The 14975-nt window shown below is 33.3% G+C and overlaps 1 protein-coding gene across 2 annotated transcripts; it reads left to right on the top strand.

Annotated features, from left to right (window-relative positions):
• Positions 1–1291: 1291 nt before the first annotated feature.
• LOC114175895 (GTP-binding protein Era-like protein) lies at positions 1292–6001 on the top strand. Of its 2 annotated transcripts, XM_028060744.2 has the most exons (10): positions 1292–1704; positions 2023–2168; positions 3159–3299; positions 3375–3488; positions 3600–3725; positions 4770–4868; positions 4970–5071; positions 5452–5532; positions 5696–5830; positions 5914–6001. In XM_028060744.2, the coding sequence occupies exons 1-9, from the start codon at positions 1329–1331 to the stop codon at positions 5780–5782; spliced, it is 1272 nt and encodes a 423-aa protein (XP_027916545.1). In that variant the 5' UTR covers positions 1292–1328; the 3' UTR covers positions 5783–5830; positions 5914–6001. The 2 variants fall into 2 exon arrangements, with proteins under 2 accessions (XP_027916545.1, XP_027916544.1); XM_028060743.2 differs by having other exon boundaries at positions 5696–6001.
• Positions 6002–14975: the final 8974 nt, after the last annotated feature.

Genomic DNA, 14975 nt, shown 5'->3' with positions numbered 1-14975 from the left:
ATTGGTCGTTGGTATTGGAGTTGGTGGTGGTGTTTAGGGATGGCAAAACAAGTCAGTCTGACCCGTTTTGATCCGTCCTGTGCCTTGGCCTATAAAGTGCGGGTCGAGCTGACCCGCCCCGCAATTAAAAAATAGGTTTACTTTTCTATCCCGACCCGTGAATTGGCTCACATTTGTGATAAGCAAAATAAATAACTTTTTCTAATGAGTAAAATAATTTTTTTTTCATAATAATTGATATTCATTTTCTATTGAAATAATTCAAATTAGTCTAAATAATCAAAGACAAGAAACAATAACAATGAGGTACACATTTGTTAACATAAAAATGCATAAAAAAATATTCCATATTCGAAAACTAAAATCATTATCTTATATACAATGATTATACATAATAATAATAATAATAATAAAACATGAACTTACAAATTTAACGTGATGAATGAGGTGTGAGAATTGAAAAAGGAGATTATTTAATTTTGTAAATGAGCTAACGAGTTAGTCCATTCTGCGTTTTTTTATGCGAACGACCATCCCGAATTGCCATCTCTTGTAGTGTGAGAAAGGAAGAGGAAGGAGATGGAGAGGTGGTACAAGAGAAGATCAAGAGTAAGGAAATACATGGGTGGTGTGAAGGAGAAGGATGAAAGAGATGAAGAGATGAACAAAATAACAAAATAAATAAATAAATAAAATTAAATTTAAGATTCCGAACATTAAAAAAAAAAGACATTAATGTCAATTTAATAAAAATACCAACATTACATTATTTTAAACAAAATTAGTACTCAATTATATAAAAAGTATTGAATATTTATCTTAAATATATTACTAATGTACTAATTAAGTCTAAAAGTTACGTGGTCATCAAATGGAGGAGGGTGAGAGTGATGAATGAGTGTGATGAAGAAGTGGAAGTTGAAGGTAACTATTTTGGTACACCCAATAAGTCCAATATCATTTAGGAGTTGAGATAAATCGAAGTTTAAATATTCCTATCTCCCTCCACCTTTCGAGACGCTTTTTAAAGATAAAATTGTAACGAAACTCCAACACTAACTAAAACATTGATAAGACATATTATTTTTTATAACACCAACAAAACCGTGACGGAACCCCACAACTGGGGACTTGTTCGGTACCTCCTATAATATACTATTTTTTACAAGACATAGTAAAACACTATTTTGATATTTAAAAAATTCTACATATTTGGTAATATAATATAACACCAACGAAAACGACGTCGTCGAAAAAAATGGTTAATAGTTAATTTATCCTCTAAGTTGGATAAAAAGAAGTTGCGGAGCGGAGCAGAGGCATTGGCAATGGAGAAGCTGGCTTCTTCAACTGCAACTGTTCCCACGCAACACTTCCTCTTTCAACTTCAACACTCTCTCTTTCCCGTTTGCGCCTTCGCTACCTTCCACCGGAGCCGCACCGAATCCCTCTCCCACCTCTCTTCCAGAACCAGACACCGTCGCTTCCAAGCATTCCACGCCAAACAAGACCAGCTCTGGGTCGGCGAAGAAGAGTTGCAACTACAATTAAAGGAAGCAGCAGAAGAAGAACAAGATTCGTATTTGGACGATGAAGACTCGTCTTTCTTGTCCCTCAGCGACAAGCCCGACCGGAACATGGCCTTGCTCGACGATTACGAGACCGAGGAGCTCGACTTCGATACCGGCCCTGACCACCGGAGCGGTTAGTGTTTCGCCTTAGTTTTTTTTTTAATTTATTTTATTTCGTTCAGAGAGGGGTTTCATCAAGAATCTCTCTGATACACTCTTAACATAGGATATTCGGTTAAAATTAAGTGAAATTTACTAAGTTAGGAGAGACTGGTTGAGTGATAACCTGGACTTATTGAAATTGATATAGCTTCCAATAAGTTTCAACCGTGATAGAGAGTGCGTCAAAAGAAGTATGTTTGGACGGGGTTCAGAAACATGTTTGAAAATCTAAAATTCCGGATATGTGGCGTTAGAGTTGGTTCATGCTTTTACATTTCTTCAAATGCAGGATATGTGGCGTTACTTGGGAAGCCAAATGTCGGGAAGAGTACACTGGCGAACCAAATGCTTGGTCAAAAGTTGTCAATAGTTACTGATAAACCTCAAACAACCCGGCATCGAATTCTGTGTATTTGTTCTGGCACGGATTACCAGGTTTTAATCTTATTGTTGATTCTTAATTCGTCTGTTTGGTTTTGTCAGCTTGTCTTGTTGGTTTCTTGTTCCTCATGTGGTGCGTGGGCGGTAAAAGTTGTTATCCCTGTTTTTGTTATTTCTTAAATGTGGTAATACTTGTTTGGGGGTTCAGGGTGGACAATTCAAAACCACATTTAAATACTGGTTAACTGATTCTAGTTCCAAAATTGATTTTGAAATGAAGCAACATTAGCTATTGCGTTTAGATTGAATTCAATAACACATCATGTCATGTGTGAAGCAACCTTGTGTTTACCAGAATTGGCGTTGAAATAAGTACATATGCACGTCCTTTAATGGAATCCAACACTCTATCAGCTTTTGTGTTGAATAAAGACATGGAATCCAACATTCTATATTGTATTTTACTATTAACTTGCTTTTAGAATTAAAACGCCCACACACACCACTTCGTTCCAAAATCAGTTTTGCAAACGGTCACCCAAACACACAATTTGGAGCATATTTTTTAGTTGACGATTTATTTCATTCCAAAATCAGAGTGCACTTCACTTCATATATCATGCTCAATGCTGTCCATATTTCAAAGAGTGTCATTGGCTTCTTATTGTGGGAACTTCAATTCTTAGTTAAATCATAAACTAGAAAAGAGACATTCAATTACAAATGCTAGTTTTTGTGGATATTTGTCATCCTAGCTTTAGATTAAGTAACGAGCAACAACATTCTAATCCTAGTGCCTTTTTTAGAGTTAAATGATCTCTCATATTGGCATTTCAACTGTTAAACTGAAATTAAATGAGGTGGGGTTAATTGAAATTAATAAACTGTTCTCTTTTAACATTATACTAAAGCACAAGTTCAACATTGTGTACAAGGTAAGGATATGTTATTTTTCTGAGTCATGTTAATACTGAATTTCCAAACTTAGTGGATGTACTCCTGAATTTATATTTTGCATTTTTCTGACCTTAGAATCTGTTGCAGATGATACTTTATGACACACCTGGTGTTCTACAGAAGGAAATGCACATGTTAGACTCAATGATGATGAAAAATGTTCGCAGTGCAGCAGTTAATGCTGACTGTGTATTGGTTCTTGTGGACGCACGTAAAGCTCCTGAAAAAGTAGGGATCTTCCTTTACAAGAATGTTTTAGTTTTATTTTCTTTCCTGTTTTTCCAAATTGTTTCCTATCTCTAGATTGATGGATTGTTGGAAGAAGGAGTAGGAGACCTCAAAGATAAACCACCCACTCTATTGATTATAAACAAGAAGGATCTTGTTAAACCTGGCGAACTTGCAAAGAAACTTGAGGTTGGAACAAAATAGTTAGTATTTATATTCACATGTATTAGTTAATTCACTGGTTTTGGCATGTTTATTTTTCTAAAAGTTTATGTCCTAATTATTTCAAATTCCTTGCAGTGGTATGAGAAATTTACGGATGTTGATGAGGTTATACCTGTTAGTGCAAAATATGGTCAGGGAGTTGAAGATGTAAAGGACTGGATACTGTCAAAGATTCCCAATGGACCAGCTTATTATCCAAAGGCATGTCAAAAGTCAGAATTTTGTTTTCCTCATTCAAATTTCATGTTTTCTATCTCACTGTTTCATTTCACAGTTTGAGATAAAAAAGTGTAGCCCATTAAACTAAACCACAAAATAATAATTTCTTCTGCTACTCCACACCTGACTACAGAAAGATTAAATGTATTTGATAATAGAGTTTTCATTTTCTGTTTAAACTGAAATAAAAAGCAGTAGTTGCCTAAGGTTTATGTTTAAGGTCATTGAAGTGAACTAGGCTGTATATAAATATCCACTACAGTCGCAGATACACATTATTTTACTTGATTTATAACAGCTCCCGTTAATTTTAATTTTTATATAATGACAGTCAAACAAACAAGTAGCTGAGCCTTTTCCCAGTGATGTGGGGTCAGCTATACAGATCCTATGATGCTACAATGTTGTCATGAATCATGTTAATTTTTCTTGTTGTATAAAGATGTGTTATAGAGAAAATAAAGTGATTCCTCCATGACAGGTCAAACATTATATTGATCCTACTTGAGAACTCATAGTATCAATTTGAAGCTTAGCACATGCATCCTAATTAATTTTGTGACCTTCGATCCAGCAATCCCATTGTGATTATCCTGTCAATATGGTATGGACAAGGTTGTTAGTACTTTCTCCCAACTAATGTGTAACTAATTACACATTATCTCTGAATGATTTCAGTATCCTAAGAACTGGAAAATAAGGCATTTAGATGATATATGTCATATACAAGTGTCATCAACCTCCTGTGTGAACAATCTAAGCTGTAATGCACCACGAAATCGCGAATCGTGTAGATACCACCCCATCAATATTGTTCAAGTATTACAAATAGTGTATGATATTTCCTCCTGCTCTGTACAGATTTCATGCACTGGTATATTGTAATGCAGATCTCATCTGCTATCACTATAGCATGCTATTAGAAACTTTGGATACAATAATAACCCGAATATACCCCTTTGCCATTTCTTCTGCCTACTTGTTTCTTTCATGTTCTATGCTGCCTTAACGTGCCTGAATTTACAGGATATAGTCAGTGAGCATCCAGAAAGATTTTTTGTGGCTGAAATTGTTAGAGAAAAGATTTTTATACAGTACCGAAATGAAATTCCATACGCATGTCAGGTAACCATCTTCATTTTTATTTGATATAGCCCACCTTCCGCTCTCAAATTGAAAGAATAACTAAATATTTGCAAATATTTTCTTATATCCAATTCTTTCAGGTAAATGTTGTAAACTACAAAGCTCGGCCAAATGCAAAAGATTACATACAAGTAGAGATTTTGGTTGAGAAAAACTCGCAGAAGATTATCATTATTGGAAAAGTATGTCACTTGTACCAGAATTCAGTGGATTATTTGTGAAACTATGGAATTTGTTTGTACAGTCATAGAGTCACAGCAACATGCCAATGTTATTACTGCTTCTCTGGCTTTTGTGTACTCCCTAACACTGAATTTGATAACTTTGTTGCTAAAAGAATTTTCATCTGTCTTGATGGTGACCCTGGACATGCATTGCAACTGAAAGTAATCTTAGAGTCCTGATATTTTTTGTTCATCTCTAATCTTAGAAATTGTCTTTATTTTGGCAAAAATAAAAAATACTGCTAAAGATGCCTCTTCCCCCCTTTTAATGAGAAGTTAGCTGATGAATATCGTAAACTGAGCAGTAACCACTTCTATGTTTTGCTCAAATACATCAGGAAGGAAAGGCTTTGAAACTGCTTGCAATGGCTGCTCGCCTTGATGTTGAAGATTTTTTACAGAAGAAAGTTTATCTTGAGGTGTGTGCCAATTTTTTTATTCTCTATCTATGCTACTCATTTTGAATCTGGACATGCATATTTTCCTACTTAACCTTGCTTTCAAGTGGTAGTGTGGCATACATTTTCCCTCTAGACTGGAATATTTACTCTGTATATATACTGGTGTCTGAACTCTGAACAGATTGAAGTAAAGGTTAGAGAAAATTGGCGACAAGATGAAGGGCTTCTAAAGCACTATGGTTATGGGGGTCAGATACGTGTTATATAACGTGAAGATGGCAAAACAAAAAAGTTCATCAGACATCGTGTATAATATGTAAGTTTAGATCCCACGGTTGCCATAAAAACTTGAACTGTATATGATTTTGGCTGACACTAACCCTCTTCCGTTACTTGTAGGCCTGTCAAATGATCCCTATTTGGTAAAAATGTGAATTAAAAATATTTTGAATGGAAAATTTAAGATATGGAAGCAATTTTCACATTAGCTTCTCTTTCCTTTCACCTATCACATTTACATTTTTTTTTTTGTTTTCCGCTGAATTGTAGAAATGGGAGTAGCAGCAGTGTTACTTATACATATTACTATCTATTTCAATCATGCTAATATTTTTAAGGAAAAGCTATTGTTATGGTTCGTCTATTTTGGAAAATACGAACTCTAGCTGTTCAAGTATGAACATAGTTTATGTAAACTGCGTTACACAGTTGAAATTGTTATGAAAGTTGAAGAGATGTCTAATGATAGTCTTAGTATCCAAAACTTTCTTAAACAGATAAAAAAATTTACTTCTATTCTATTCTATGCTGACGTGAGGTTTTTATACATTTTCTGAGAAATTTATGATATTAAAAGGTGAATTTAAATTTAATTTATTTTTACAAAAATCAATTTATAAAATGAGATTTGCTTTGACTTATATACTCTAATTTAGTTTCACCTTTAATTGATGTAAGGTTTCAATGCGTGCTAAGAGAGTTGTCTAACTTTATTGTAGATAATTTTTGTGATTGCTTCTAAATTATTCGAATGATGAAATCAAAATCGAAAGGTTGATGTAATTAATTGTTTACAAAATCAGTGGTTGTATCGTTTCTGCCATATTTTTGTTGTGCTAGAAGATGAATTTGTAACACGCGCATCTTATTTTCATAATTATAAAAAGAAAAAGAAAAAAACAGGAGAAAATTAAGGTATGAGTTGAACAAAATATTCTTCACTAAAGTAATAACTTAATGAAGCATATGGATTTTATGTTTTATCTTAAAATAAAATATAATTATATATTATAAATAATTAACTATTTAGTTTTCTCATATTTTAGATATTATATATAAATGGTTATTATACTTTAGTTTTGACATGTTCGTAGATTTTAATGGAATCGTTAAATATGAAATAAATTTCACTTCTGATCTATGTAATGCTTAGTCTTCCATGTAAACCCATATAGTAAAAAAAAAAAACGGTGCTAATTAAAGCGGAAAACGCATTAATAGTTTCATTCTAACTCTATCTCTGTCTTTCATACTGTCAAAATGTTTTCAAATGAATAAGAAAGGTTCTTTCTCGGCCCATCAAGAACTCGGCATCGAAGACTCATTGCTCTAGGGTACCTGATGGAATAATTTTGAAATTTTGCAAGGGACTTCTATTTGGATATTTGTGCTACAGTTCTCAAAGTTATTCTGCTTCTTCATTAAATACCAAACATAGAAGAACAGCAAATAATAGTATAGAAGTGGAAATATCAGCAGTCCTGAATGAATCCCTCTTTTTTCTTCATTAAATTATTTTACTTTTTTGTTTTTGTTTTTTTCTTTGTGTAACAAATCTTTCTTGAACTTTAGATTGAATAAATTAATAATGTTTACCTCCTCCAGATTTACGAAGTATGAGTACATTACAAAGGTATATGACATTAGTTCTACTCAATCATATTTCCCTATAAAAGAAAAGTTTCTATAAATGCAAGAGGAATAGAGAAACTCAAATAAATTTTACAAAATCTAAAAATAGCAGGTATTATGTAGTTAAAACTAACTACTGAAGCACTAGTTATACTTAAAGTAAAATTGGGCTTTAATCTATAATTTTGTTGTAAGCAGGATTTAACTGAAGTAGGAATATATAGGGAACAAGCCAACTCTTTTGAACTTTAAGGCTACACTTGCTCATATTCACGGGCTCAACTTCAAAGTCTGTACCTATGGGCTATGGGCTATGGGCTATGGACTACATAGCTCAATCGTTTTCTTTAAAGTTTGTGGTGATAAGTAGTGTGGCTGTGAAACCGAGAAACATGTTTGGTTTGTCCGTGAAATAAGCGGAGAGAGAATGGTGTCCCATAGGGAACAACACGATAATAAGTTTAGTTTAAACAACAAAAGCAGCAAACAGAATATGCCATCGAAACAAATCACCATTTTTGGTCACAAAATGGTCAATGTCATCCTTTTGCAGAAGCCATTTAAACCGCAGGATCGATTATTCGAATTCAGAAGGATTTGGAAAATGAAATATGTATGTAACTATCAATGTAGTGTACTTTAGATGAAATGTTTAATTAACTCTGCATAGTATCTTCTAAAAACATTTACAAATATTCCTCTTTCCCTCTTTTGCACTTTCCAGGCCAGAAAGTCGCATCTGTTTCTCAAAATAAGCTTCTGTTTTTCAACACAAAATCGCTTTTGAAGATCGTTGTCTAAAGTTGAACGTAATTTTGTCATGGTTTTTCCCTTCTCTGTCTTAAGATTCCGGTTAAGCTATTTTCCACCATCAATGGAGCTGCATGCCGTTTCACTTTTCATCTTCCTCTTATCCTTATCTCTTTAGCATATCATAATATATATAGTTTAGATAAAACAATCTCTCTATTGTGGTTGCATGCTTTTTTTTTTTTTGAACATTTATTCTGTTTTATCATTACTTCAACATAGATTAAAGTAAATATCATAGAGTTTAATTCACAAACACAATTATAAATAAATGGTATGTACCATTCCAATTTTAGTATCTTAAAACTAATAAAATAGGATATTTCACTTTAGTGTTTAAAACAGATAAATCAGTGTATAAAGTATAATAATACAGTCTTCATAAGATAGGACTATATAAATATATCAATTATACAAACCAACTAAAAACTAATGACTTCAACTCTAAACACATATTAACCACTTACAACAGCTTCTCACTAAGGCATTCCACTAACCTAATAGATGGCTCTTCATCATCCAAAGGTGTCTTTGAAACTGCAACCATCATCGAATAGGTGATCATTGCAAAAATAAGACAAACAACACAAGACAGAAAGATAAAAAAGGGTAAGGTAATGTGCAAAAGAGATATTAATACATATACATTTAAATCATGCTAAATACTTACAAACATGTTATGAAACATGACTCTTATCTATAGACTTAATTATCCATATCATGCGCTTGATATAGAATTCTAAGGAAGTCTACACCAGTGATGGTTTCTAAACTCTGCAGGGTTTTAGACAAAAGGAGTAATCACCCAACCAATCACAAGGTTAATGCCATTATGCCTTAAGCCCAATACGTCTCAAGATTAGGATCTCCTGCCATTCTCACCACATAATTCATTCTACTCTATATGAGTGTGAACAATTATCAGAGTTCATGATACTTTCCTATCTAGATATCTCTTATATCAAGACATACACTAAAAATATCATCACCAAGAATTCCCTTGAAACTCTTTAAACATCACCACCTCATGTGCTCACACATTAATCCATATCATATACCAATTGTTCGCAAAAGATTTCAAAACTTTCAAATTTAAAGTAACCAATATTCAATTTCGGTATTGATCCATTCACTCAGCGAACATGTCATCTCGTTGGGCTAAAAGTACATTCTCGCCCAACGACAGACTACTCACCCAGCAAGTTTATCACTAGAGCTTTAGGGAAAATTTTTCAAATAAGTTTGCCCAACGAGTGTTTCCTCACCCAACAAATTCAAAGTCAGTAAACCCCTGACTTGGAATGTCGCCCAACGAGTAAATGCTCGTTCAGTGAGTCTACATAGTTTTGTAGAATCTAATTTTTGCATAATTCTAGAGTCCCAAGGGCATTTCTAAACTTTCTTTGGACCTTCACAAATGCCAAACAAGCATAGATCAAACTCAAGTCTATCAAAAACATCCATATCAATTTATCTTAATTACAATACAAACATCAACAATTCTAGATAAACAGAACTCAACCACATATCATAATTTCATATATCTCATATCATACGACAACTTAAGATAAAACCACAACTTCTCATTACAATCATACAATATTTCATAATTTTATCATACAACTCAATCATGCCATCAAATCATAGTACAACAATGTAACGAGTAATTTCAAACATGTATGTAACTTAAAACAATGCAATTAACTTCCCTTACCTATTATCATGCTTAAACAGCTCTATACACGTCAAATGCCTCTAACTCCATAGGATATTCTATCTGCACATAGAAACATCACATGAACAATCAAGACACGTCGCATGCAAGTGGAAGAGAGCTTACATGCAACAGAAAATAGAAATAGACCAAAAAGATGACGGAAACTCAACTTACGCAAAAGAAGAAATTGATTGATCCAACTTGAAGAGCTCGTCGAGAGGATCAATCTCACGGTCTCGGTGCTTCAATCAGACAACCAGCAGAGAGACATAACTCCTAGAGAGAAGCCAGGGAATTATAAAAAAGTGGTTTCTAGATGGATAATGTGTTTTAAAATAACGAAACTTGTCTATAACAATTCTATTTATAAAAAAAATTAATATTAAAATAATCGAGTCTCACTATCTTTAAATCACTATCATTTCTAAAACGTCATTTTTTAGAATCTTACTCACAACATTTTTTTTAATCAATATCTATTTACTTAGAAACATAATTAATGTCCAAAAACATGTTGAATCAATATATAATTATCTAAAAGTGTAATCATGTCCAAAATCTATACTACCTTATATCAACTACTAAACTGTAATAAACATTAACAAAATACTTGATTCATGCGTACTTGTCCTCTACTTCTAAGTCTAGTGATTTTCTTTCATTACAAAACTGCAACATATTTCGAACAACATGATGTTAATCAATAAACAATAAATTTTTAATGCATTAATGGTGCATTGGTTAATTATAATGAATTGCTTGATCCCAACTTTTACCCATTTTAGCCTATAAATATTTTCATGAGTACATTAATTAAGAGAGGTAAAATATCTCGTTGCATTTTGATGTTAACCTTTTTATCTTCAACAGTTGTTTCATGTTAACCTTTTTATCTTGCATTTTTATTCGATATTTGTCCAATATAACTTTGGTGAACCAAATCAACATAACGTGGATTTTGAATCAGGACTAACAAACTACTGTTTTTCAATTTAAATTAGAATGTGTTAATTTTTAATATTTCACAATTAAGACAAGATTTATATGCAAACCACTTTATTGGAGATTAATTTTACAAAGATATTTAACTCACCGAACTCTCTTTTAATATGAATTTCAGTAGAAAAATCATGCATTTCTTTCCAATAATCATATTTTCATTTTGTATTTTCATATTTAGGTGGAATGACGTATGGAGATTAAATGGTAGCAAAGAAAAATGGAGAAGAAAGATGGATTGAAGTGGTCAAATTAGAAATGTAAATTACTAAGAATGTGTGGTGACCCAGGATTTGCCATTTGTCCTATTCACACGACATTCTCATATTATTTAAATTGTAACCACAATTCTCACCCAATATTTACATTTGTATAATCTACTTATATTTCTCATTTTTTACGACAGTTAAACCATGTTATGTCTGATATGCCTACCGAGCTCATGTTTTTTTAGGAATTCAAATGCGAGTCTAAGTCTCACATTAAATAGAAATGAGACAGTTGAGCATCATATATGGATGAAGACCTATAAATTTATTGTCGTAAGGTTTTTTATTAGAAGTGGTGTCAATCCCTTATGTAGGTTAGACACAAGCGTCATATATGTTGTTTGTCTCCTTAGTGAACACCTTCTCTAAAGACCCATAAGTGGTATTAGACCCAATGGTTAATCTTGGTGACTGGCTCATATGAGTACAATATGGTCCTTTTATTGAAAGTCTTCATAACGAAGGGTTCAGGTAAACATGTCTCGTTAAGATGAATGACAAAATGAAAGGGGTACTCATTATTAGGAATATTTTCGCTTGAGGGGGAGTGTACCAATGTGGAAAGGACTCACCCTTGAGGGAGAAATTGTTAGGAATTCAAGTGCGAGTCTAAAACCCACATTGGGTAGAAATGAGAAAGTTTAGTACCATATAAGGATTAAGGACCTTTAAACTCATTGCCTTAATCTTTTGGATCGGAAGTAGTATCAATCCTTTATGTGGGTTGGACTCAAGTCTCATATGTGTTGGTTGTCTCCCCAGGGAACCTCATCTCTAAAGACTCATCAATTTGACAGTAGTTATCACATGTTAACTACCCATTCGATCTTGTGATATCCATCTTTTCGATTTTGTCTAGCGAACCCCTTACTCGATGCACTTGTTAAATTCTCTATCATTCTATCTTCTCTTCACTTCAATTCCTATGTTGCCTTTTATTTTGATTTCACTAGTGCAGGGAAGAGATTATGTCGCGGTTATTTTGGCTTTTTGGCTTCGGTTTTACACTCGAGGCATATGCTAGCGAGGTAAAAAAGATATGTTTATGCCTCGGTTATGAACCGAGGCATATGCGAGGGTTACTGCCTCGGTTCTAGAGGGAACGAGGCCTAATATGCATCGTAAATTTAAAAAAAAAAGTATTTTCTGACCCAATAACAGCATCACACATAGCCATGATCCTTGTAAACACACATACACCAACCATAGTGTGCCACATCATCATCTTCAACCTTTTCCCAAATCAGAAACCCTAGCCACCATTCAAACCCTTAATGCCGCTAGTGTGTCGTCACCACCATCTTCGACCACCGCATCACGCCAGAACAACTTCATGACGCCTTCATTCATCTCGTCAGCAACGTAGAACAACCTCTCTTCACCACCATATCTGAATGGAAAACGTGAAACATCCCACGGCTAACCACCGTGAGCCAAATCACGACTTCGACACACACATCAATGTTCGAAACCCATAGGATAGTTTTACGATTTGAAAAAGGAGAAGCACATACCTACAAGCAAGATTGAATGATGACAATGGAGGCAGCTTCACAACCTCTACGACGACAACAATGGACGAGGCCTGCGCGATGAAGGAGGGTCGTGCAACGGCGGACGGTGGTGGTGAGACGAAACTGCAGCTACGTGGAAGAAGGAACCTTTGCGTTCTACAACAATGGCGTTCGCAAATGGAAGAAAAAAAGTTGTCGCTGCTCCACGCGAAGAAGATAAACAGTGGCGCGATTTCTTTTAAACCCTAAGAAGGCTTATTGCCTCGATTGATTTTAAACTGAGACATAAACATCTATCTGCCTCGGTTATATGTGACCCGAGACATATTCCACTCGAAAAGCAATCAAATATGCCTCAATTAAAATAGACCCGAGGCATAAACATCTATCTGCCTCGGTTAAATATGACCCGAGACATAAAAGTCTACCACCAGTTTAAAAATATCAATGCAGCGGGAAAAATAAAAAAATTTAGGGGGTTTATGTCTCAGTTCTAAGTACAACCGAGGCATCAAAGTTTGAAAAATTTACAAAAGTGCCACCGTGTCTTCATATGCCTCGTTTGCAGGTGAACCGAGACATATAGAGCGTTGTAAAAAACCCATTATGCATTAGTGTTTCCTTTTGTTCAATGTTTCACATCCTTCTCTTAATCTTGTTCTCAACATCCTTACCTTACATCATTATTTTTATGTTTACCTCAATATGTTTACCTCAATATTGTCCTTCAATGTCTTGATTTCAACACCCGAACAATGTTATATTTTGCAATAGACATTAAAAAAGTAAAAACATTGGCCATGGTAGAATTATGTGTGTGTGTGTCCTTGCCAATCTACTAGTTGTTTCAATTATGCAAGGAACTTCTTGTGCAATGAAAAAACCACACAACAATGTGATAATGTAATCAAGTGTGTAGGAGTCTCACATTAGGTAAAAATAGAAATATGAACAGTATATAAGAAGAAAGATTAAAAAAATCTATTATTTTAAGGTTGTAGTTGAGAGTGGTGTCATGTTATTTTATATAGTTGGTTCATGACTCATTTCTTATATATCTCTATTTGTTACTTCTCATGCAACAAATTAACAAGTATGATTGGATAATTCATTGTGAAAGATACTTTTGTGCTTTTGTTGGATGTGAAACATATATCAAGATGAAAGGATTCACACTTGAAATCAAACTTGTTGGAGTTTAGGGGAATGTAAAGTCTTATATTGAATAAAAATTAGTATAATGAACAATATAAAAAGAAGAACCCACACACATATTATTTTAAGATTTTGAATTAAAATTGATTTCATATATTCTTTCACGTAGTTGAGTCTTGACCCATTAACTCATGCATATTTTCTTGTCCATTGCCACCGCTCGTACATAAGAGAAGCAATTATATGAAAATTTTTCATTTAACTCATTGATTGCCGTTAATTAACTTTAACATTACTCCCAATTGTAAGTTGGTTAAATAAGGATGTATAAAAGTTGTTACATTATAAACATATCTTCATGCACATGGCAAAATATTACATCTGTTAATGACTCCATAATTGGAAATGGGAAAGTAACTTTTTCTCACTAAGTTGATAACTTACTTTTGCGTGATAAAATATTTTTACCTAAAGACCACTGCATCAAATGTAATGATAATTAGTTAATGTACGGTTGACACGTGGATAACTTGAAGATTTTATTTATTTGTAGTACATTTTTAATATTTTAACTTTTAATTTAAGAATTTTTTTTTCACCGCTTAAAACCTAATAAACCCTGAATACATGTAATTAGTGAGTTGATTAAATTGTTCAGCTGAGAATTTCTTTGGGTAAAATTATATGTTGAGAATCACTTTTTAAATAACTAGAAGACAATTATTTTTTAATAATAAAATATTATATCAAAATTACAATAACTAACATAAATAAAATTTCAAAATATACTGAATTATCTAAAACAATAGAGTTGTCAAAGTAATAATTTATTATGTAATTAAAGGTATCTAAAACTTGCATTTGTGGAAGTATTGAAATGATGTTTATATAAAAATATAGTTTGATTCTAGATAAGATAAAAATCTTAATCCGAAGTCTTTTCGGAGAAAGAAAAAGAGAAAAGAATCCAGCTATAAGGACTCGTGCATTTAAAGAATAAGTCTGAGAAACCAAGTTATGAAGATAAGAAGTCCATAAATTAAATAAGAAAACCAAATTTCTGAAAACGACTGAAGAATGATATGA

Source organism: Vigna unguiculata, chromosome 3, assembly GCF_037176805.1.
Source record: "Vigna unguiculata cultivar grain cowpea cultivar isolate G323 ecotype 2 chromosome 3, ASM3717680v1, whole genome shotgun sequence".
NCBI lineage: Eukaryota > Viridiplantae > Streptophyta > Magnoliopsida > Fabales > Fabaceae > Vigna > Vigna unguiculata.
The sequence above is the reverse complement of the archived record's forward strand: the minus strand, read 5'-3'. Positions and strand labels throughout refer to the sequence as shown.

Coding starts and splice junctions, on each gene's coding strand:
- LOC114175895 (XM_028060744.2), top strand. CDS start 1,329: ATGGAGAAGCTGGCTTCTTCAACTGCAACTGTTCCCACGCAACACTTC. Junction 1,705..2,022: donor CGGCCCTGACCACCGGAGCG/GTTAGTGTTTCG, acceptor CTTCAAATGCAG/GATATGTGGCGTTACTTGGG. Junction 3,726..4,769: donor GACCAGCTTATTATCCAAAG/GCATGTCAAAAG, acceptor CTGAATTTACAG/GATATAGTCAGTGAGCATCC.